The sequence below is a fragment of the Dromaius novaehollandiae genome, chromosome 1, assembly GCF_036370855.1.
Source record: "Dromaius novaehollandiae isolate bDroNov1 chromosome 1, bDroNov1.hap1, whole genome shotgun sequence".
Lineage (NCBI taxonomy): Eukaryota > Metazoa > Chordata > Aves > Casuariiformes > Dromaiidae > Dromaius > Dromaius novaehollandiae.
The window spans coordinates 195364216-195389426 of NC_088098.1; the positions used below are offsets into that span (position 1 = coordinate 195364216).

Below are 25211 nucleotides of genomic sequence, written 5' to 3' on the forward strand. Positions count from 1 at the left end.
AGAGAAGGAATTTTACTGTTTATAGCAGATGCTGGGTAGGTAGAACTTTTCAAGGTTACTGTTGGGAGCTGTCCACAGTGTGAACGTGCACATAGGTAATCAGAAGGAATTGTTATTTAAACTAATTCTTCTTTGAAATGTATTGTCTGTATGTACATTTGCAATCTATCTTCTTCCATGAGCCTCCCGAAGGATTCCTAGGAATTAGAACCTGAGGGAGTCTCGGAGCATGAAGCGTACTCTTTTTGTGCATTTCTGTGTGGCACATAAGCAGGGTGTTTGCTCTGGTATTTCTGAGGTGGTCAAGTGTTAGTGTATATGCTCCCCCATAAAATGAGAAAATTCTAAAGAGTAACATATCTCAAAGAATATTTACAGCCATGTCTCTCTAGCTAAATAATTCTTACCTGTTATGTGAACCGCTGCTCTCCCTGTATGGTCACTTCTCTACAGTGGATGCTTCATGCTGAATAATCTGTTTTGTTGCCCTCTGTACTACACAGGATTATTTCCAGCAGTGTATTAAGGGATGTAGAGCAGAGGTAAACCAGAAGTAGTTGGGGATTTTGGATCAGATTCCCAAATACCCTTGGTCTACCCTGCTTTGCTTAGTGAATTTCCACAGGTTGGTCTGGACAGAATGATGTTCAGTGCTACGATGCAAGTCCTTGGTGGCTTGTATTTCATGTAGCACAACCAGACAGCTTCAGTTTTGCAACTTTGCACCCTGTTATCAAGGAGTCTGGTGCTGAGAGGACAGTTGGGAGGAAGAGGAATGTGGATGTACATCAGCTGCTCCTCCAGATAAGGCTTCTTGGTTCTGTTCCACTTGAAGCAATACTGCATCTGGGGTTTCAAAACCAGCACTGAGTTGGGGAGAGGGATTGTGTTATCAATTTGCTACAACCTGCAAAACTTCAAATGGAGAAAAGATGCATCCTGAAGGCCAGTGCAGTCCACCAAAGTGGCAGTGTGACAACATGAGAACTCCCCAACCCTTTGGGAGTTCATTGTGATTGCTTGGGTAGCTCATTTAACTTGGGGAGATCTGTGACCTGCTACTCAGGTCCAATTATTTGTTTTGCATCCAGGGGGTTCCCAACTTTCTTTTGGGTGGCTGCGAGTAGACCCATTCCTATCCTCACTCTTAGGCCTCTGAGCTCATTTTTTTTAAAAAAAGAAATTACTAAAAAAGGTTACTTCTCTAGTGTGCTCTGAGATTTGGCTGACGTGGGGCACATTCGTCCACATAAATGCAGGATGGTCTGGAGAGATTCAAAGTGTGAAGGAACTCATCTCTTTTTTGTTTAGCAACAGTAAAAGGTAGATTTACTTTCATGACTGCCACTGTGAACTTTACTGATGTTGACATTCCTCCTGTTTATTCTGAGAGAGTATCTTGGCTGTTGCAGTCTTTTTACTAGACAGCTGGCTTGTAGGAAAGAACTACTTCAGTGACAGTTCAGCAGCTGCAGAATGACAGCAGTGTGTGCCCCCGGGAGATAGCACTGTCTTACGACAAGGCCAGAGGCTGTCGAGCAAAACCTGCTGCATGTTGCAACCATGTGCTGTGTGTTGCACGATATATGAGAGCACAGGAGCCTCAGCCAGAGCTGAGAGACAAAAGTTCAATGACTCTCAGAGTGCTTCGAGCAGCCAGCAAAGCACCCTTTTCAACTGCAGTCACTGGAGCAGGTGATTAGGTGCATTGGGGTTCTTGCTCTGAGATTTTTTTTTTCCGTTTTTAAACACAGTTCAGTCTGGAGGAGTTCTATGAAAAGTTTTTACAACTACCACCGAGAATCAGTGGACTCATCTCTTGATCACAATGTTTTATACCCATATATCAGGATGTGTTTTCTGCTTGGTCATTCTGTAAATCTTTAGGGCTGGAATATCAAAGGAAAGCTGTGGAGCCACCGCTTGGACTGGCAGGCTTCGTACTGGGCTCTCCGAAACCACTCAGTGCTGGCAGTGCTGCTTGTATTGAAGAGGTGATGTGTCTGGTGGGGGCCCTGCCCTGTCTTCCCCCCAGCTGTACCAGCTTCTCTCCCCGCTCTGTGCCCTGTCCTGGCACTCATCTGATCACAGGGTGGCAAGCCAATTCAGCTTGCTAACCCAGCAATACTCTCCTTTTTTTTTCTTCTCCCCCCCCCAGGTTTCTTTTCTGCCATTTTATCAAGCTGAATTGGGTTACTGTATTGAGATGAGTGCCAGGGTTGAATCCAGAAGTGCAGCAATAGTGTGGCTGGGCAGAAAAAGTGAGGAGAGACCTCCCTTTTTGGAAGCTCCACTTGGTGAGCTATTAACTCAGCCCATGCTAGCTCCTGAAACTGCTCAAACATGAATAACACCCAAATTTGGGGGGGATTCTCTAGACCCTGAGTGGGAGCCACTTGGGGGCTGTTATTCCTGAGGGAAGGATGTAATGGGGCAAAGAGACCAGGGGAGTCCAGATGAGTGGTTTCCCTGTTTGCAATCTGCCTAGGCTGCTCTTGGGTCACACTGTGCTTGGTCACCCAAAGGTGACCCAGAGGCTCCATAATGACAGCATTGCTCTTCTTGGCGTGCTTCTTTGGGTTATTTTTTCTCAGTTGTGAGGAACTCTTTCTGCACCTGTTTCATCTGACTAGGTTTCCTTAAGGCCTCTGGGAATTTATCAATTGTTTTTCCTTTGTGGTTTTGTTGTTGTTATGAGTATGTTTAGGGTTTTTTTGTTTGTTGATTTGCCAGATACTGGGTAACTGATAAGGGCTGCATATTTGAGAGTTGGTCTGCTCAGGCTTTTTATAAGAAATAACCAGCAGTTGTTAGTTTGTTTTCAACTTCCAAGGCATCAAAGACTCACTGACTCTCAATTTTGAGACATCCTCCTCCTTTCTGGTGTGGAGAACTGAATGACAGCATCCCAGACCTTGGTGGTGGCAAGCTGTTTTCCACCTACTTTTCCGCATGTGTTTGAATGCTGATATGAGGAATCTGCCTGTATTCCTGGAGAGCTGGAGTAGGAAGTGGCTGCCTCTTGTGGAGTGTTGCCCTGCAAGATTTATGCCGTATCACTCCTCTGTATGTTCCAGCAGCTGTTTGGCTGGATTTATTTTTGGACATGAGAGATGTGTGTTAGATAGTTTGAGGGAACCAAGTTAGTAATCAATCACACTTGTGACTCAGCAGGATGTTCTTGCACTGGGGGATGCGTCTGCCGATTGTGTGACAAGAAAGCAGAGAGACAAGAAGCCGGGGGAGCATGTGAGGTATTGACTGTCTTTACTAGAACAATCCTGCCTGAGCTGGATGTCCTGTGTCATTGGAAAGATACAGCTCGCCCATCTGGCATGAGCACGAAGGCTGCTTTGCCTTGTGAAATAATAAAGCACTTCCTGTACCTAAGGCTCCTTTTACACAGATGCACTTACCACTGGTGGGGAAGTAAATGCAGTTTTGCAAGAACTGTGTAGGGCCTCAGAGATTAACCCTTCCCCTTGCCTCTTTACTTGCTGATGTCTTGCAGAGGATAGTCACGTATATTTTTGTAGAGTTTAAGTTTTATGCTAGAGAATTTGTTTGTGCTTCTGAAGTCTCCTATTTTGTCCTTGCAGGGGGGGAAATTCCTGGAAAATATTACAGAGACTAATGATATATTGCTGTGGGATGCACCTGGGATGCACCTGGCAGTATTTTAGGAGAACTGTAGCTTCAAGAAAGAGATGATATTCATTACTGAGTGATGTTCATTTAATTGTTCATTCTTTTATAAACCAGCAAGCATGTCTGATAATGTTTTCTCTCTTGAATCTGACCTACCAAAAGTGGGGGGCCGCAGCAGCCATTTTGAATATGTAGAGTGGGGCAGGTGAGGGAAGAAGCCATTCTTGGAGTCCTGAAATGGAAGAAGAGAGTGTGAGAGAGAAAAGGGATGAGCAGGTAAACGTCAAGCTGGGAGAGGGGCACTTCTAAATCTGTGCTAGCAAGACACAGCATCCTGCATTTACCCATCATGGTTCCTTTCTGAGCCCACAAGAGAGCCTGGGGAGATCTCTGGCAAGTGAACACATCCTTTTATCAGTAAGCACCATCATACGGTGTCTTGCTGTTTAATTTTAGTTTCCTAATTTGCTGTTGTTATATTGTAACCTGGATTCTGCCCCACAGCAGATGTGGGGTGGATGTGCAGACCTTCATTCTCTTGATCCTCTTGATTGTCCAAGGTCTGTGCAGTTGACATTCAGAAGGAGATTCTGGATTTCAAGCAACATCATTGTCACCTGTTGATATCATCCTCATTTGCCTTCCTCTGTTTGCCGCAAACTGAAGCCTAGTTGCAGCATTCCCAGGCGACATTTTTTCCAACTCTTTCTCACATGGGCATATGACATGAGCACAGCTAGGTGCCTGGTGTCTTTCCTTGGCTTTCTTGTAAGCTGACTTCAATGGCTGGCTTTTGATTCAGCCTGCCAGGGTACCCTAGTTGTGGCCTCACTCAGTTGTGTGTCTGGTGGCGGCCTGTGAATATCCTAGTGTGATGTTTCTTCATAAGGGCTTTTAGAGCCTCTGTCTCTTTCCAGAGGATGGAAAAGCCTAAGAAGTCTCTGCAGCTCCAGCTGCCAGGCTGTAACAGGCAAGATTTGCATGGCCCTGAGGTAATCCTAGCTATAGAGCACCAATACTGATTTCCAGACATGCACAGCAATGCATGAATTGGTCTTAGCAGTGCATGAAAACTTCAGTGAAGAGGTGACATCTGCATCTTATGACCCTTGAGCAGGTAAAAACAAAGTAAGCATGAAGATTGGTCCCACGGAATGGAAAGCATCACTGAATGACAGGTGGAGAACTGGTAAAATGCAGTGTTGGTGCACTCAGGTGAATCCTCACATGTCTTTAATTCACTGAAAACTTGTGCTTGTGAGCAAGAAAGTACAGTGCATTTTTTGGCTGCTGGTGTGCACTAAGACCTGGTCACCTTAGCATAGAAAATTTGAGCTTTTAACAAGCCATATGACTTAAAACTTATGAAAATGCTACACAAATGTCATGTTTCCTAGGCTTCAGTGGTACTGAAAAACTGAAATTGGTGCCCTAAAGAAAAGGTCTTTGATTTTACTGGGAACTGGATCATGCCATTGTTCAGCTGATATAAAATGACCATCATCAAGTAAATAATCTTAAAATTGTTACGGTAGTTCTAATTCTAATTCCCTGACTAGTGGCAATGGAAACTTCAAGTATAAAATTCAGCTGCATGTCACTTGCAAGCAGGAAGATGAACCTAACAGAGATCGAATTGTTTCTGCTGTCATTAAGGAGCTATTGTCAATCTCACAGGTCTGGGGCCTGTGAATGGAAATGCTTGGGAATCCCTGCTTTTGAGGGTAGTGTATGTTTTGAGCTACTTTCTGTTGTAAAACAAAATGAAAGAAAGTTTAAATTGTAACCATGTTTAAATAATATATGTATTTCTGAAGGTCCGTCAAGAACTAGTTGAAGAATATGAGCAAGTTAAGAGCATTGTCAACACTTTAGAGAGTTTTAAAATGGACAGACCTGCAGATATCCCTGTGTCCTGTCAAGATGAGCCTTTTAGAGATCCTGCTGTTTGGCCCCCTCCTGTTCCTGCTGAACACAGGTAATGAGAGGCTCAAGCAGGGTGGATGGAATGAAATTGGGTTGCCAAAAATTCATGCTCTATTTTGAATGTATTTGTAATGTGAAAATCACATTTCATTTACACCTTAATCATTTGCAGTAAAACATAAATATAATTCATTGGAAACAATGTAATTAAATTACAATTCAGATTTATTGCTGCACTTCTAAAGAAAGCTAGTGCTTTATACTGGTAGGAATGGCTAGCTAAGTGTCTGGAACCAGAGGCTGTTGAAGAGCTAAATGAGCTTTTGGTGACAGGAGCCTTTGTCATGTGCAGACAGAAAATTTTTTATTTCAGTTTATTTAACCAGTTGAATTCATTGATGGCTGGGGACCCAGCAGGGTGTTGGAACTGAAGAACCTTGATGGCCGTGGTGGTTAGAAATTGCTCCCAAGCTACAGAAAATATGACCTATGTTTGATCAATTGGTTAGTTTTAATGCAAAACGTGTTCTGCAATACTTGGTCTTTTTCTTCTATAACCACCTTAAGGGTAACTTTAGTTAACTGTTAGTTTTCTTTAAATAAATTGCTTGTGCGTTTTGTGAAATGCTAATATCCACCCTAATAGTGCTTGATGCTAGTTGTTGGAAGAAAGAAATCAAATTTAAAAATAAGAACAAAATTTATCATGCCAACATTCTTCTAACATTATAATAATAATAAAAAATTAATGTGTGTATATTCATATAAGCGAAGAAAGAAATGGAAATGAAATGAGAGATCTTATTTGTTAGCAGAAAGAAATGCTGAGTTTAATTGTAAATTCATGTGCTTTGTCACTATCAAACAAAGAGACTGGTCCTCTCTTTTCAAAAAACACTAAAAATGTAAGTTTAAAATAATAGTAATGTTAGCTCATGACTTTTCCGAGTGATATAAACCATTATCAAAATTTTTGCTGTAACACTACATGAAATGCACGGTGTATTTTTTCATGTATCTTACTTGGAGTTAAGGGCCCAATAGATCATTCCCATTTTTAAGATGAATTTAAATCTTGTGGAGATAAGTAAGGAAAATTAGCAACTGTTCTATGCTACTATGTTTAATGAAATATATATAAAGCAAAATGTAGCACGTGTATGCAGGAGTGTATATAAGTCATATTCCAGGAAAATGTTTTTGCAGTTAGCAAATTTTTAATTACTTGGACCAAGAATCAGTAGAGGATTTAACAGGGAACATTAAGTTGAGTGACATTCCTGCCCATGTCTTTTAGTTCTATACTTGAAGTCCGATCCCTAGAGCAAAAAACTGTGATGTCTTATCTTAGAAACAAATTCTGCCTCCTCATGCCACTACTGAGTTGTCTTTGACGTCAGTGGATGATGCACACTAGTAGAGATAGTTGCAGTTTGGCTCTGTCTGCTTTTGCTTTCTAGGCAATTTTTATGTTTTGAAATTTTCACACAGGGGAATGAAACTGGAAGTAGGATGACTTTTCTTCATTCTTTATCCTTTCCTTGTTTGGGCCTGCCAAAACTATTAGCCAGCTTCTTGCCAGGAATGTCTTCTCTTTGTGTAGATTTTGTGCATGTGAATATAACTTAATATATTCTTATGATCTAGAGTGAGAGGAAGCTAGTTTGGAGACTTCAACTGAATTCTGTTTCCTTTTTTGTTACATACATGCATGTTTGTTTGTTGTAGGATTGTTTGGGAGTGTTGATCTTATGGTACTGATGATTTTCTTTTTTTCCTCTGTTAAACTCTTTTTTCCTTTTTCTTTTGTATTTTTTTTTCTTTCTTTCTTTTGTTTCTCCTTTGGGTGTCTGACAGAATCAGAAATATGTTGCTGGATTTGCAAATATAGGGAGGTAAGACTTGGCGGCTTGTCAGCTTTGGTAATAATTCACCAAGAGAGTTAATGAAATATTAGTCCTTCCTTCCTAAAGTTGCTCTTTTTATGCTGTTTTTAGCATGCATTTGTTGTGGTTGCTTGTTGTTAGGGCTCCACCTCAGATAAAACGTCCCAACAGAGAAGTAAAACCTTTGAGGAAAGAATCACCAGGACTGCAGCCACGTGGGCCAGCGGGCAGAGCACACCCAGCATCAAAAAGTGAGAAGTCTACAAGTAGCCGTGAAAGGGAATCTAGAGCTAGAGGAAGAGATGACAAGGTAAGAAGTGGGCATGTAGGTGGGGGAAGGAGTTATAATGCAGCTGGTGGCAAAGGGAAGCATTCTTATTTTTAGTTATTTGATACAAACAGAAAAATATAATAGTCCTGTGCAAGAAAACTTGCCGCTTTCCTCTTGCATCACAGACAAAGCACATATCACGAGGAGATTTAGCTGTAATGACACCAGATCAAAGAAAGTGCTGAGATGTTTGCTGTCTCTTGATTTGAGAAGATTTTTTGTTCCAAAAGCATGGTAGCCTTTTGATGGATGTTTCTTTTGTCTCAACTAGATCATGGACTTGATTCTAATCTGTCAGTTTAAAACAGACTTCTTCCCCCCCACCCCCTTCCTCTTTTTAAGAGGACCCAATTCAGGTCTCTCGTAAAGATTTCCATGTAAGAAGTACAAAAGTGAGATCATTGCCCTCCTTTAAACTAATCATTATGAACAGAATTCCACTGTATCCTTGCTTGTGTACTGCCATAGTAAAACTTAGGTGTGCTTAGAAGTTTTAGGACAGTTCTGTAAGCTCTGTGATACTGTGCAAATGTGTACTAAATTATTTAAGATTATATATTTGAAAATTATGTGGTGTACGTGTAGCAAAACCAAACTCTCAGCAACTTTATTTTTTTGTCTACAGAAAACATTTGCATTTATTATAATATTTAGGAAGATGTTTCTTGGAAAGACATTGTAGAAAACAGTGAAATGAATTAGAATAAGTCGGAAATTCTTATCCTTTAAAGATACATCAAAGAGAAGCAGTGCTGAAGTGAAAGAAAAGGAGGCACTATGATTCACTATCAAGTAGTGGTGTCAAAAAAGTATTTAGGAAGGACTGTATTGGGGCTGAAAAAGACTGATGTCTTTGTTCGCAAGTTGTTATTTCTGAGAAACTTTTATTTTTAAATTTAACCATGGAGCCAGTGCCAGGAACCCAAGGAATCTGTGGTATAAATGATACAAATCCAGAATGTACTGAAGCAGCTTTATTTCCTGACAAAGATATAAGAAGCCTCTTCCTATTGGGTACACAGTATTGTACAGATCTTGATTGATGAATATGAAAATATTTAGGCCAGTTTTCCTGCAGATGAATTTGGTTAGTCCCTTCAGGGCCTTTCTATTACAGGTTGGCTTTTTACAGTGCAGGAAGAACTCAAAGATATGCTTTTTCCATCATTAATTGTTTTTCTTATACAGAAAAAATGTATTAAGGAATAATAGCCCTCATTACTACTAGTAGGTAAGTTCAGGCACTTGTTTAGCAGCGCCACTGAGTGACTGTGCAGGTCAAGTTTACTCATTTTAGAAATCTCTCCACTCTGGATCAGTAAGATTTAAAATAGCAAGTGTGCATCCTGCAAGCTATAAAAAGCTCATAAAGAACTGTGAAATAATTTACAGTTCTGCCAGTTATGTGGGGAATTGGAATCATGGTGTGTGACAGGTTTAATTCACCAGATGTGTTCCTGTAAGGCAGCCTTCAAAGTCTTACCTCTAATGAGGGTGAACTCCGCTCTCAAAGCTTTCCGGTGATGAGCGTTATAGGGCTTTACTATAAGGAGTCTGCAACAACGTGACTTGTACAATACTTGTCTCTGGGAATAATGCGATTAGTAACACCACTGTTGCCAGATAGAGGAAGTGTCATGAAGGTGCTTCATTTAATATGGTACATTTTAAATGCTCCTCTTATCTGAATAAATTGGTCACTAGGTGGCAGAAGGAAAATAGCTACTAATGTCTACTCTTCATAAAATACTCTTTTTGCATTTGTCTAGATACTTGGCAGTTATTTTACTTTCTTTGTCTGGAGTGTATGCAAAAATCATGCCAGATTAGAAATGCTCATGTGTTGTATAACAATTTTGATAAGGAATCCTTGATTTTCCTTTGAAGAGAATTTTGAATGAAAGAAGAAATAGCAAGGAGTGGGAAGTGAAAGAAGAAATATCCAGGGTTGGGAAGTGAAAGCAGTTACTGCAACTTTTCATGGTTCATACAGGCATGAAAACAGGTTTAACTTCCCTCTCAGTTTTATCCTTTCTTACTTTGCAAGTGTTGATGTTTTTCAGTTTCTGGAGCTTCTAGGAGAAGTTTACCACAGTAGTCCAGTATGTCAAACTCTTTATGTTCACCTAAAAGTAACAGGGCAAAACTGAAGCTTGAAACTAAGTGACTATATATCTATTTTCTTCTATAGTAATTTTTTTTTGCTCTATAATTCTTGGGTTTGGAGGCTTGCCTAGGCCTACTTAGAAGGCAACATATCCATTTCCTAAGATGTCGGTTGCAGTATAACAGGTTGTACCCTTTACTGGGTACAACATGCATACTTATTTATGATATTTTTCAAGATAAATATGGCTATAGTATTTCTATTTTAGAAATATTTTGCCTCCATATGTAAGTGTAAAACCTTTTTTCACCTTCTGTCCTTCCAAAACCATATCACCTTTTCATTCAGACTGTAACCATCTAGAGATAAGTTTTGCCCTGACTATGCACTAAAGCATAGCACTAAAGGAGCACTAAAATCTCCTTTTGTAGTGCTGTATCTTGAACTGAAACCAACTTGGATGGTGTTTATTTGCTAAGTCCTTATATTTTCATGTTCCTTCTTCTAAAGACCTGCTTTCAAGTGCCTCGTTCTTCTTCGTTCCCCTGGAAGTCTTCAGGCTTGTTCTCAAGGTATCCTCTGTTGTATTGATGCCAAGAACTTTCGCCTCTGTTCAACAGTGAAAGAGGCCGCATGAATGTTATATGTGTGTCTTTTAGAAACTGGCCACAAATAATGCCACATCTAAGCACTAGAAGACTTTTTAGGAGTACTCTTTAGATTGTTATAAATTGTCAGTGGATGAGGAAGGTAAATATTGCAAAAGATATGAAATAGTAAAGGACTGTTCAGCTGGGGTCTACCATTGTCCCATGTCAATGGCAAATTGCATTGAGAGCACCTGTGTCTAGAAGAGGAAAGGAGTGGTGATCCAGACAACTGGAGCTGTAAATTTGATCTAAACAGCACGCAAACTCTTAGAACAAATTTAGAATGGAATAAAAGTGAAAGACTTTGGACTAACCAGAAAAAGGAATAAAATGAAATATGGCTTCTTAAACACAGGTATTGTCTTAATTAGCACTTTCTTTAGAGTTCGTATGAATGTCTTAGAAAAAGAAATATCGTCAAAATCATCTACATGGATTTCAGTAAAATATATGATAGGGTGCCACATAGGAGGTAATTAGTTAAACTAGAGACCGTGTGCTATAGAAGAAGAATTGTAAGGTGGGGAGGGAATTAGGCTGTAAGGGGAATATCGATGAGTACTGAAAGGACAAGTATCAAGCAACTGGCAAATTATTTATGGAATTCCTCAAGATCAGAGTCCGACTTCTGTTCTACACTGAAATGGATGACTGGGGCACAAAAAAAAAAGGAAAGTGCTAATTCAGTTTGCTGATGACATGAAGTGCGGAGGCACCAACACAACAGAAGAGAATCAGACTGTTGTACAGAAGGAATTGGATGACTGTGCTTGAGTCCTGGAAATGGGATAATGTTCAGTCGTGCAGAGCAGAAGGTTGTGCACTTCAAGACTATAACAAGAATTTTTGCTAGAAGTTGGCAGATCAGCAGCTGAAAAGGAGAAAGATGTGGATGTATCAGCAGAAGTTGGATCATGCTGAACCTTCATTTGGCACATCACCTTTTCCCTGAAGGTGATGGGAACAGGTAGCTGCTCAAGCGAAGAACAGCCAGGTGCCACCTTTGGCCTTGGCAGCAAGCGATAGAGAGTGCATCTAACAGTTGCCGCTCTGTGTATGCGTGTGGTGGGAAGAGTCTGCAGGAAAGGAGGATGTCTTCAGGATCCAGTTCTGGCCATTGCAACTGCCAGGATTGTCCTACATAAATGACCTCTTCCGGGTCGACTGTAAGGCACCAGTATGATATAGCCATGGGAATGCAAAGGACATTCCAGGCTGCGTTTTTTGAAGTGTAACCATCAGAGAAAAGAAATGCTGATGCCATAATGTGAGACCCTAGTGAGACAGCAGCTGGAGTATTTTGCATGCATTTCAACAGCCATGCTCAAGCAAAACGAGTTTGTATTATAAGAAGGGGAAGAAAAAAGTGAACAGGTACCTGGAGAGCTTGTGTTCCAAGAGGAGTCTTAGTTTGGTGAATGAAGGCAGAGCACACACATGATATAAATACATCAGGGTGGTGAACACATGGAAGAGGGGACTGCTGAAACCAAAGGACAAACTTAGTACATGAATAGATTGATTTTTGGGAATGAGATTTTTATTCCAGTAGAGCAGTGCAAGTCTGAGACCCCCCCTCCCGGTGGAAAGCCAAGCAAATCTCTAACTGTGTTTGAATGGGAACTTGGTTGGCCTAACAATAGAGTTAGGCAGTGTGATTGCCAGGGGACCTGGGCAGGAGCAGTCTCTTGCAGTCCGGTATACCTCCAGGTATTTGCATACATTCTTAGAGACAAGCCATCACAGATGCTTTTTTTAAAGCTGTTTTGGGAAAGCGATACCAGAAAAAGAGATGCAGGTATGAGTTATGCTTACGGACCACAAGACTGAGTAACTCAGTCCAGAAGCCTCGATCCAGGTGGCACGTCTTTTCTTCCAGCTCTGCTCACTTATCTGCTGCCTGAGGATGGCAGGTTGGACCAGTTTGGTACCACCGTTACTGATGTTATTATACGTGGAAACTCTTAAATATTTTAAATCTTTATTAAGTACAGAACTGGAGGAAAGAAAAATCAAAAATTCCATTTGACTAAAACGAGAGGCAGCGTTATGCCGGAGGCAAGTCTCCCCCATGGCCTCCTGCCCGTCTCCGTGCTGGTGAGCCGCGCCCGGACAGCAGGGGAAGACGAACCTCGCTGGGCGGCGCAGCTCGGCGCTGGAGCCCCCGGGCGGGGCGGCAGCAGCAGCGGCCGCGAGGCGGGGCCGAGCGCCGGCCGCCCCGCGCCGGGGGCCGCGCTCTGCTGCCACCCGGCGGCTGCGCGGGGGCGCCGCTCCGCACTGCGCTCCCTTCCCGTAGTGGTGTGCGCGTCTTTTTTTTTTTTCTTTCTTTCTTTCTCTTTTTCTCTTTTTCTTTCTCTTTTACTTCTCTTTTTCTTTCTTTTTTTTCTCGTACCTGCATTACATTGAGGTGCCAGTATCACGCTGATTTGCTTGTTCACTGTCTTTCTCGCACAGCAATAAAGCTGCGCTTAAGATTTGCACAAACCTGCAAGCCTGCCTCAGGTACATGGGTTTTGAGCTGCCGCTTCGGCCTTCTCCCCCGGCATGCTGCAGCTGAGCGATCCGCCCTGGCTTTTACTGCTTTTTAAAGCCTGCCATAACCCTGTTTCATCCTGGAAAAAAAAAATAAAACATCCAAACGTTTTTTTTTTTTAAGTGTGCAGAAAATTTCTTCCATTAGGAAAACCAGTTCATTGCAGGGGGATACGAGAGAAATGTGTAACAAGGAAAGGCAGCAAATACTTTTGATTTTGTTGTGACTTTTGTTTTCTTTTTATGGTTACATGTGGATTCCATTTTTTCTCTCTTCTGAAATCTTCCAAACTCTACAGGGTTTTTCTCTGTTTCCTTTTTACACCAGGCCATTACATTTTTGACATCAGCTTTTTGCCTAAATGGAACTTTCAGCTTAATTTCCATTGCAAAAAACGATCAGGGAATACTGAGCAACACAGAGTTCACTTGGAAGCAAGAAATAAAAATAGTGGGAAAATAAGCTGCTCCCTCACGGGCCTTGTAGGCTAACAGCAAATGCGATGGGTGTAATATCTACCTTGTGGCACTGCAAGCTTATGTGTGTGAGACTCCAGCTGCTTCTCAGCCCTCCTTTGCCTAGGCTGCTTTTGTCCAGCCAGCTGGGATTCTTTAACTTGCTGCTGATAGTACTTAGAAGCTGAGTTAAGAGTCCTAAAGTAGCTCCCCCATTCAGCCTAGTTCGGTTAAAACAGTGCAGCTGCTTTTCAGGCACCACCAAATGCTGCCGTTGAGCTGGGAGGGGAAGTGGTTTCCTTCTGAAGTGTGAGAGGAGGAGAATGAGCCATAATTCTTCAAAGGCAAAATGTTACTTCACCCCCATAAGCTCAACAGATCTGTGGAAGTATTAACCGGAAACTGTGGGCCATTTAGGACAGAGGCAGTATTTGGCTTGGTCGTTGAATGGGTATCAGCATGTTGCAGAAGTTGCTGCAATTCAAAGAAAGCAGTTTGGGTGACTGGGGAGCTGCTTTAGGGCTTTTGGTGCACTTCATAAATAAATATGACCTTTTAAAAGTATTTTAACTGTTTATGGGGCTGGATTGTGAGTGGGAGAAGGGACAGAGATAGTTTGCAGTTGAGGAAAGGAGAAATAGCTGGGCAGGAAGGCCTTAATTAAACAGTGGGAAAAAATCTTCTTAGTTTTCCTCCATCGAAGATCATGAGTGTACTAGCTTTCACGTTCTTTCTTGGTGATGATGGGGTCCCAGTTGTGTAGCTCTGGCAGGTAGTGTAGCAGACATAGCATCTTCTTGCTCAAACAGCCAATCGAAATACCCTTTAGACGGTCACATCTTCAGCCAGGATTCAGTGCAGCGTTAAGCCATGATGTGGTCTGCAGTGTTAAGCTATTTCTTCATTTGTTCATTCAGCTGTATATCAGTAGTCAGAACAGTGGTTTAACATTGCTAAAGTCTCATTTGCTAATTTAAAACAAACCAACCAACCTACTATGATGTTTAATGAGCTCTGGTGGGGTTTTATCACTGTGAGCTGCATCTATGAAGAAAACATTGTGCTGCTGTGGTGGAAGCAACCAGAGGTGTTTGGGGAATCTTTGTGGAGCGTAGGGATGAAAGCATTGGCTTTGCTGGCCGCAGTGGCGCTGAGATACCCAGCGTTCTGTGTAAAAGCTTGATACCTTCTTGTGGCTTGAACCAGGCAGTACTGCTGTATGCTACTAGTGAAGGATATGTTGAAAGAAAAATGTTATCAGTCTGTGTGACTTTCACTTCTAGGGAAAGAAAATAACCCAGGAAGGTGCTGGTGATGGGGACATTCCAAAATTTGATGGAGCAGGTTACGACAAAGACTTGGTCGAAGCTCTTGAGAGGGACATTGTGTCAAGGAATCCAAGCATTCATTGGTATGAGAATTTTTTCAATTGAACTGTTTTTGCTAGTGTGGAGAAAGGGAGGAATTATCTTCTTCCTGACTCTTAAAGTAGGGAGTCATCATGGTCTTCTACATAGGAGCAAAACAAGGTCTTTTGGTTTTAACAGTTTATTAATTTAATTACAGTTAGGCTTTTGTTGCTAACTGATATTATGGCTCCATTACAAATGCTGCTGAAATGCAAGTACACTCCAGAGAACTTTAAAGCTATCATTCTGATGTTCACATTGTCCAAAACAATTTTTAATGAAGCAGCTCAGGGTAACTTGAGTTGAAAGTCATTTTTTCCCTACCTATCCTTCCTATCGCAAGTGGATTCAATTTTAGGTCACAGGATTGTTGGAGTACTTTCGTGAGGCATATACTGGCATGCTAAAAAGATGCTACTGAAAGAAGAGCTTCTCTGTTTTTCATTGTTTAAAAATGGAAGAAATCTTACTGTACAGGAATCTAATACAAATTTCTTCGCCTTGCACAGGGATGACATAGCAGATTTGGAAGAAGCCAAGAAATTATTAAGAGAAGCTGTCGTTCTTCCAATGTGGATGCCTGATTTTTTCAAAGGGATCAGAAGACCTTGGAAGGTGGGAATTTATTTGGTGTTTTGGTAATTGGCAAGTTGTAGCTGTGCATGCCTGCTGCTGTAGTGTGTATGGATGTCTATATTAAAATGGTAAAAAGGCAAATGGGAAGGTTTGGGATTTTGTTCATGAAATCCTGTCATAATGATTCATGCAAAATGCACTGAAATAAACAGCTGGAAGTGTGTGCAGGGTTTACAGTAAATAATAATTCTCATATTTTCTCAGTCATTGCTTGTTGATGTTAGTATTCTGTATGTCAGCTTGTACATATGAGCAAGTATATAGAGTATATTGATAGAAGCAAAAATATTTAATGGAAAGCTCTGTTTTGGATTATGAGGGCCCCTCTTTACCACTTCACTGAAGAAAGCACTCTTTCGATTGTTTTATTTTGCACATGCCAGCTGTCTCCTATGCAGGCTGCAAATCGCAGGCTGGGAGATGCAAGGAGAGGGAGAGCTAATCTGCTCCACTTGCAGCTGGACAGTTAAGTCGTAGAGTGGGAGAAATTTGACATGGGAGAGTGAGCTACAAGTAGGGCAACTGTAAGGATGTGTGACTGAGCTGGACTGGCTGGGGGGACCAGAGATCAGAGCCCAGTCTGGGCCTTGCTCAGAGCTTAAAAGAAGGAGGAGGAAAGAGGTTGCTGAGCATTTCTGTAGACAGAAAACAAAATTGTCTTGCTTTTGTTGTGGGATGGATTGACTCTTGTTTTTGGAGTAACTGGTCACAACATGGGCTTCCTGGCTACTGAGAAGCATTTAGGAGTGAACTGGGGAAAAGAGACTCCCTGTTGCAAATTGTCTATCATTCTGACTCTGTGAAGCAATGACATGTAGGGAACACTGTGCTTGAGCAGTGTCTGCAGTTTAATGCCCTGGTTCAGCAGCACACATCAGTCCTTGTGTTACTGACATCTGCCCTCTGTTTTCCTGCTTGATCCTTATAATTCTCTTGCCTATATGTGGGATTGGCTTTCAGGGTTGTCCTGTGCAGCCCGAGCTGGTCCTGGATCCACATTATTCTGCTTATTTATGGAACAAAGCCCTGCAGGAATTGAGGAGTGGAAGACTTGTTCTTGGGGCTTGTGTGAAGAGTGGAAGTCAGAAAGGGTGGGAGTCAATAGCTGTGGGATTGCTGCTTGAGGAACGCTCCTGCTGGAGGCTTTGGCAAGTTTGACAAGCAGAAGGTGCGGGGAGGCTAGCCCAAACCTGGAGCCGGGACACCATAGAGGTTGAGCCAGGAAGGTCTTTGGGGTTTAGAGTGCTTGTGGTCAGTACCTGTGGGCTTGAGGTTAACCTTAAGCGTAACCAAACTACCAGTGTAGACAGAGCCTAGATATCAGTAGGCTGAAGTGTATGGAGAGATTTTGATGTCTTTTGCCTGGCTGAACCTATCTCCGTTTCCCCTTGGGAAAGAGGATGTTGATCCATACCCTCTTCACAGACTACAGTAGTCACATCAGTCCTGTCTTCAAGAGCTTGTAAGGGAATGAGGAACTGCTGTGTTTCTTTTGAACCTATTAACGTGCCTAGAGGATGCAGTGGCCACCTATCTTTAAAGCACATGCCTCAGCAGACTGCAGGCAATGTGAAGAGTGCTCCACTGGCCCTGTCTCCAAATATTGTGGCAGTGGCTGAGGAAACAACGGCCTGGTCCTAGGAGTTGCAGTCTCTTTCTCTTTGCATGAGATTATTTTTCCCTACTGGCCAGTATAACACCTGAAAACTAGCTGGTTGTAGACATGGAAAAAAGAACTGTAAGATTGTTTCCTCCCTTCAGTCTGAAATGCAAATTGATTTCTGTAGAGTCCATGAAGAGCCTTCATTGTTAGCCTTTTTCCTGGTGACTTGTGAAGCTGTAACTCTCCTCAGTTTATTTTTCACACAGAACAGCATGTATTTTCCCTACTGTTGACCTCTGACTGTGCTACAAGGATGAGGAGTTTTGAAGGGAAGGCTGTTTCTTGCAGTAATCAGTGTAGCAGCAGGCATTTGTTGAGCCTAGGCATTCAGGACAATAATTCAGGGAAAAGGCAGCCAAATCTGCTTTTGGATGTTCAGTCTCTTCTGACAACAATTCCCAGGACAGCCCTCACAGTTTGCCCCTGTATTCAGAGGACAGTGCCTTGTATGAAGGAGCCAGCTGTCCTCCTGACTCAACACAAGTGCTGTATACTTGCAGCCATGGGTTTCTGAGTGTCCATGGGCTTGCTCTTTCTTTTTCTCTGCACTGTTTTGTGCCAAGAAGGCCCGGTTGCTTGCTGTGCTTCCCACTGCTCTGCTAGTGATTGTTACAACAACAAGAAGTAACCCTGCAGTGATCGCATCAAAACACTCGCTCCCTGTGGTGCATTTCGGCTTCCTATTGAAATAGTCTGGATTAACAGAGCCTTAGAGGAAGAATAAAGAAGGCTTTGTGTTTGTCAAGGATTTTAACTAGTGAGTAAGTGGCAGCCTCCTAGTTTGCAAGGAGTAAAAAGCAATTTGATCGTATGGGTTTCTCTTTGCAACCATGTACATCTAGTTTTGCTGGGAGCTCAACTTCACCTTTTTTTCTCTCTTTTTTTTAAACGGATATTTCTATCTTCTTTATCCCCAGAGAGCTTCGTTTTCCTCTGGCTTTGCACCTGGTGTGGCTGCTTTGCATCTGGATGAAGCACATACATAATGCCACCAATGTCATGTGCTAGGTAACACTCATTTTAATAGTTACACGGGAGGTGCAAAGCCAAGGGCTTTCAATTCAGCAGTGAGCAGGATGTGTAGTGGAAGCCAGAATTTGATCTTCCACACTAAAGGAGGACTGAAGCATTACCTAAAAAAGGATGATAGCTCCTTGTATCACCAGGTCATGCTGTAAACAGAGTTTGTGTGGGGTCAATTGTGATTTGAATTGAGGCGAAGCTTGTTTTGAGGTATTAAATAAACAAATTTAAATCCCAGATAGAACAGTAAGTCACCTCTGACCTGATATCACAGGCTGAAAAATTTCCACCCAGTTGCTCCAGGGTTGTACTTGCAATACTAGCATGGTATCGGTATGACTATGCAGCAGCTCAAATCATAGTGTATGTCTGAATGTTCATAGGAAGAAAAAGACTCAGTTTACATTTTATGCCTGCTGCTCTGGAGTTTAGGAAACCTTAGACAGCCTGAAGAATGACACTGGAGCTTTAGCTCTATGGAAGGAGAGTGAATGTTTCTAACTTAATTTACCGATGAATGTATGTTGAGCTTGCATTAGTAAAGTGTTAAATGGCAGTAAAGGTATTAAGAGTTAATGGAAAATGGAGTACGGAGAGGCTATTGCTTTTGAATAGTACATTTTTGAATAATTGCGTTCCCGGTTGATTTGTTTTTATAGATCTCTTCCATGTTATTCTTTGTGCTTTTCGAAGTAAATTTTTGTGAGGAACAGATGAAACCTAATTTGCACTGTGGCTTGCGTTTAACGGATATTTTATTGCTGTGGCATTTTATGTAAGATATTAATTGCAAAGCACATTGTGATGTGCAATTCTAATTCTAGCTAATTTGATTACCCTTGCAACACAGTGCAACTTTACTTTAGGAAACTCTTGTTGGCATGTAATAAAATTTTGCAGTTAGAAAAAAAAAACTGATTGAGAACTACACTTTCGTGGTGACATGTTCAGAATCACAGTGCCCTGTTCTAGTGCCCTATTCACTGCTGCTGGGTTGGAAAGATTACTCAGAAAGATAACTGTATTTGAAAATAATATCAAGAGTTAGTTTTATTCTGAGAGTCAGCAGTAACCTCATGATAGAAGGAGTCGCACACACATCGTCAGGAACTGTTGTAGTAGCTCACTTGAAAACTCTTATCTTTCCATTGTAATCAGGGTGATTAGCCAGTCTCAGTGCTACAGTCTTAACACGGGTCCTGAGGGCACTGTGTGGCTAGCCAAAAAACCTGCTTGCATGATGAGTAAATGTGTGCCAAGTTAGGAGAGATATGTGCTCCTTCTTCTTACTTTCCGATAGACTACACAACCACAGACATAATGACAGTCTGATGATGTGGGTGCCAGCCTGGGACTTAATGAATGCAGTTCAATTTTCTAGTTTAAAACTTTTTGAATAATCACCGAGGTCCAAATTAGGCTTTTTGTGGGGTTGAGCTGTAGTCCACATGAGCCACAGTTCCTCATCTGTAAAACAGATAAAGCAGTGCTGTTCTGCAGTGTGGTGAGAATGGTACTTGAGCCAGGAGGTGCTAAGATGCAGTAAGATGGCCTTAGAAGTACTTAGATGGAGAGACTAAAGAGAAACCCTTGTATTTAATGAACGGATACTAAGAAGTAAAAATCAGTCAGACTCATGCATGCACATGGTCAGGATTTTTTGATAAAATGTTTTTGTGTAGAAAAATGCCCTAATGAGAGAAAATTAAACTTTTTGCAAAAGTATTTTGGTGTTTGTGGAGCTTTCTTCATGAAGGTGCCTTTCTTCCAAAAAAGAGGAACAATTCCCTCTCTTCGTCTACCTGTATAGCCTCTCATGAGTTGGGAGAGACCCAACTTCAAGTCCAGGCTCTGGCTGACTCAGAGCAAGGCTGTAAATCTATTGTCCACTTCTCAGGTGATAGCTGCAGCAGCAGTTATTGGCATTTGTGATTCTGACTTCAGGGCATTAGTAAGAAAAATAAATGGCAGAGCACTTCCATGCTGTTCTCATGAAGCATGATTCTTTTGTCTTCCACTGGTGACAATTATGTTATTAAGCATTTAAACAGATCTTGGATCCTATTAAGATGTACTGTAGCTGACTGCAAAGTTTCTACATTTGTCGTTCATTACTTCTGTCTTCACCTTTCAGGGTGTGCTGATGGTTGGTCCTCCTGGCACTGGCAAAACAATGTTAGCAAAAGCTGTTGCTACAGAATGTGGAACCACATTCTTCAATGTCTCTTCCTCTACTCTGACATCTAAATACAGGGGAGAGTCTGAAAAGCTAGTCCGTCTCTTGTTTGAAATGGTATGTCCTTGATGATGTGGTCTGTGAATCACTAAGGTGAGAAGGGACTGCTCTGTTGGTTCCCCAACCCTCCAGTAGCATGTTGGAAGCATGGAGTTCATTGCACTGACACCCCTCAGCCGGATGAAAATATTTAATCTCTCTCTTCTTCTGATATGTTCTTGATGATGAAGAAGGGAATGTCTGTCATCCGTGTTCAGGATAGCATTTTCTAGGCTATAGGTGGAACTGTGGCAGTTCCATATAGAGTCATGAACTTGACCGAGATTCAGTTCTTATCATTTGGGATAACAAGCCCATAGGAAGTAGATTTGAAATTGGAGGATTTGGGGAGCTGTTATTCTAGAAGTAAAACATATTTTAGTTCTGCTTCTATTTTGTGGGTGCAAAAGCTTCTCAGTGAATTATTGGGTGCAGTTCGTCATGTGGGTGTGTGAGGACACACCCATACAGACATGTAGTGAGGAGCCATTCACGTTTACATGCTCCTCATTTCACTTCTACCATAGTCTCACTGAAAACCTGTCTCTTCAGAGATAGGCTGAGCTCTCTTCTTTCCCCTATGCTTTCCCTTCATCAGCACAAAATTTGGTCATTAAAAACTGCCTATATTTTGATTGTGTTCCTTTTCCCCTTTGCAAGACTGGTTGCTTAAGAAAACAACGAACATTGAAAGACTTCTGACTCAAGGGATATAACTTAAAGTGTATAAACTTAAGCATATGCCAAACTGTTTATAAAATCAACATTTTAAATTACTTTCTTGTAACAGGGTGAAGGGATATGCTGTTTTCTGTATGTATGTAGTATACCTAGCTCAGTTGGGTTGTGGCCTGATGAGGGCCTGTGATTGCTGCTGCAGCCTTAATAATGATGTTTTCATTTGAATAAAGGCGAGATTTTATGCTCCAACAACAATCTTCATTGATGAAATAGATTCCATCTGCAGCCGCAGAGGCACCTCCGATGAACATGAGGCGAGTCGCAGAGTCAAGTCAGAGCTGCTTGTGCAAATGGATGGTAACTAGTGTTTAGATCTGAGCTCAGGGTTGGGATACTGTTTCTTTCTGGGTGGTAACATCAGAATTTGGGCAATCTGAAAAACCTGGCTTCATGGATAGAGGAAAAATAAGGTGAAGTTTTAGAGTAGTGTATTTTCAGAATGTTCAAAGGCAGATAAATGAAAAAGGTGTTCTGTTTTCATTTGTCTTTTTCTAAAGTGGAAAATTAAAAGCTCATTTTTAGGAGACAGCTCTCTCTAGGAGAAGCAGATAATGAAGATTTGTGCAGTTGAATACAGGCCTTTGTTTCTGATGCAGCTTAAACAAATTTCTTTTCTTTCCCAGAGTCTCCTGCTCAGGGTTCCCACTGTCAGATCAGATTTTGTCATATCTATTGTGGCAGCTAATATTGCCCTGTTAATCATATTTAGTACCTGTTCAGTGCAGGTGCATATAGTGAGAACCACTGTCTAAGGAACATTTTATGGTGTAGTGGTTTGATAACCAACTCTGTGCTGTGGTTATTATCTAACCACTATTTATAATGTCCTCAAGTGTGCGTGTTCATTACAGTAAACTCAGGGCAGGCAACTTTTTGCCCCAAAGTGATTATTTCTTTGCAGTCCTCCTTTGGGAGGCCAAGGAGTTGCTCATATTTCTTCTGTGGCTAGATTGAACAGAGGTAGCATTTTTGGTCCAGTGTTGGTGGGGCTAGTAACTACACATCATGTATGACTGCATTATTAGCACTATCAAAGAGAGCCTTCCTCTGACTCTGCAAAGAAATTAACTGTCCCCTTTTCTGTGGCAATGGTGGTCTTGTCACACCTATGCTAAGAGAAGTGTCGCAAGTGCTTCTGAGCTTTGTTCAAGCTTCTTCAGGATCTGTCCAGTGTTTCTTAGCAAGCATCTAAATCAGTAAGAGTGGTGGAGTAAAATTTCTCTAAACTGTTGTTCTTGCAGGGGTGGGTGGTGCTCTGGAAAATGATGACCCTTCCAAAATGGTTATGGTATTAGCAGCTACAAATTTTCCCTGGGATATTGATGAAGCTCTCCGAAGGAGGCTGGAGAAGAGGATTTATATACCTTTGCCCACAGGTATGTTTGCTACAAGCGTTTTCCTTTAAAATAGCCTTTCCAAGACTAGCTTAGGGCTGTTCAGGACTGTTCGGTTTGGGACGAATCTCAATGTTTCTGTGATGAACAGTGAATTTCAGGGGTTAATCATTTGACTGGATCACTTTAAAGAGAGTGAGAGAAAAAGAGAATATTTGCTTGGGGGCTTGAAAACAAAGCGCTGCAGTTTTTCACTGCAGGCCCATTGATGGGCTCTTACATTCTGAAGGAGAGTTAGTTTTAATGAGCCTGGAATAATTTTAAATGTTTAACAGTCAATCCTTGAGTGATCATCAAAGGCAGCCTTTGGACACGTTAGGAAATACTGCAAATGCACTCCATGCCCTTGCAGATGAATGCAAAGAAGTGGATCCATGAAATTTCACTCACAGGCTTAGTTCATTGTAAATCACTGCTTGATGGCCTTTATGACTAGGCTTCAAGTCGCTCAGAATGCGGCAAGCTGATTGCTTTGCTGCCCTAAGACGTCTCAGCTTGTATTGTCTTTCCTGGCTGTCATTTATCTGTCCTATTAATTTTGAGATTCCTATCGATTGAAGTTTGCATAGCTTTGTTTTTTCTTGGTACAGTGAATGCCTCCTCTCCCTGCATGAGCACTCAAGATAACAAGATGCGTGTTCATGGTGACAGCAGTTGTGATTGAGTTTAGCAGGTATAAGGACACTTTAATAGTTCTACAGCTTGTCTTTGCAGCTTACAGACGGTAACAGCTCCTAACAGGATGCATGTCTTTATGACCAATTAGTTTAAAATCCTATCAGTTTTTGCTCTTGTTTCTAATTAAACAAGATTGGTTTTTGACACAGTATATTACACCCTGGACAACATTTGAGATGTGTTCCTGTTGTATTTCCAGTCTTAAATTCCTTGCATTTATTCTGTACGTGAGGACATTGAGCTGTTCCATGAAAATCTAAATGATAATTGTGCTGTGTAGTTTGATGTGGCCAGGCATTTTAATTGAAAAATGGTATGATATAGTATGTCGTATATACATGTGACATTGTAAATTGTGGAATTTGGTGTGAGTATATATTCTACAATGTATCATTTTCAAAACATTGTAAGGGCTTTCTGACTCTACCAGGAAAAGTTAAAAAATGTTCTCTAATAGAGGAGGCTCTCTGCAGGTTTGCCATATGTACGTTGAGGTGCTCTGTAAATAATAAATCTCCATTTTATAGTCAGTGCCAGCTGTGTGTGAATGATAGCCATCTGTGTTACTGACAGTGCTGCGAAGCACTGAAAAACAGCAGCCTTAGACATGCTTTCTGTTTTTTTTTTTTTTCTCCCTCTTTTAATTAGGGATACTAATAAATAAAACATGAGTGTGGATGTTTCTTTAAGACTTTTAGCTTTTCTTACTGCTGCTTCCTCTGTAGTGCTGTCTCTGTTGTAAGTCATAAAAATTGGCCACTGTGGAAATAAAGATGCTGAGCTGGTATATGTTCCCTTTAGAGTAAAAGCCAGAAAAGCATTCATCCTCTTTACCACCCTTGCACACAATGGCACAGAGGCCTAAGCTGTCAAATGTGAATTCTCTGTTATAAGCCTAGGCTGTTTAAGTTATGCACACAAATGCACGTATGCACATGCCCTTCAAAGAAAAATGGTTAATTGGCTGCATAGGTATTCATTTACATATCTGGTTATCACTATGTGCATACGACACCTAGTTTTGAAAATGGGATACCAGAATGTTTGTATGGCAAATATATTAATATGTTTACTGTATTAATATATCTGCTTTCTATCAGGTTTCAGCAGCTTTCTTGGGTCCCAACTGGATAAAGCACTTAAATGCATGCTTAAAGTTCAGCTTATCGTTAATGCCTTTGTGTTGTCTACAGCTCTGGTAATAGAATCCTCTTTGTGTTTCTGATGAAACTGTGTGAATAATATGCAATCAAACAGTTGAACAGCAAGTGAATCCAAAGGGTTATGAGAAGAAGTAAACACTTGTAGGATTGTGCTTTTGTGCCCTTGAGTAGTATGTGACCAAATGCTTTGTCACCTGTCACGTAACAGGTATTTTTAATGATGTATGACTTTTGAAAATGTCTCTGGATTATACTGTTTAAAATATACTACTTTATCCATACACTTTGCTGTACTTAGCTGCATGCTTTACTGTGATTCATTCTATCACTTTTCTTTCCTTACATTAAACCCCTTTGTTTGTATTTTTCATTGAAAATCTAAGTTGTGTTTTTATCCTTTTTGTTTTTATGTTACTCTTTTAAGTCTTCAGACAAATATTTTTTATGTTGTAGCAAAAGGCAGAGCAGAACTATTAAAGATTAATCTTCGGGAAGTAGAACTGGATCCTGATATCAGCCTTGAAGAAATTGCTGAGAAAATTGAAGGCTATTCTGGTGCCGACATCACTAATGTTTGCAGGTATCTTTTTCACCTTAATTTGCAAATAAAACTGCATGTAAAATCATCAGTTACATTATGTGATAAAAGAAAATACCCACTACAGCTGAAGCCACGCTAACAGTGGCTATGTG

At 41.2% G+C, this 25211-nt stretch overlaps 1 protein-coding gene across 7 annotated transcripts in view; it reads left to right on the forward strand.

Annotated features, from left to right (window-relative positions):
• Positions 1–25211, forward strand: part of KATNAL1 (katanin catalytic subunit A1 like 1) — a 77754-nt gene that overhangs the window by 14155 nt on the left and 38388 nt on the right. For all 7 annotated transcript variants that reach the window (XR_003260521.2, XR_010387291.1, XM_026108862.2 and 4 more), the window contains exons 3-10: positions 5466–5626; positions 7602–7770; positions 14820–14947; positions 15455–15560; positions 20402–20560; positions 21454–21580; positions 22525–22659; positions 24972–25098. Coding sequence is in view for 5 of the 7 variants with exons in the window: in XM_026108862.2 (XP_025964647.1) it covers positions 5466–5626; positions 7602–7770; positions 14820–14947; positions 15455–15560; positions 20402–20560; positions 21454–21580; positions 22525–22659; positions 24972–25098 (1112 nt within the window). In the remaining 2 variants the exon portion in view is untranslated. The remainder of the gene's footprint in view (positions 1–5465; positions 5627–7601; positions 7771–14819; positions 14948–15454; positions 15561–20401; positions 20561–21453; positions 21581–22524; positions 22660–24971; positions 25099–25211) is intronic.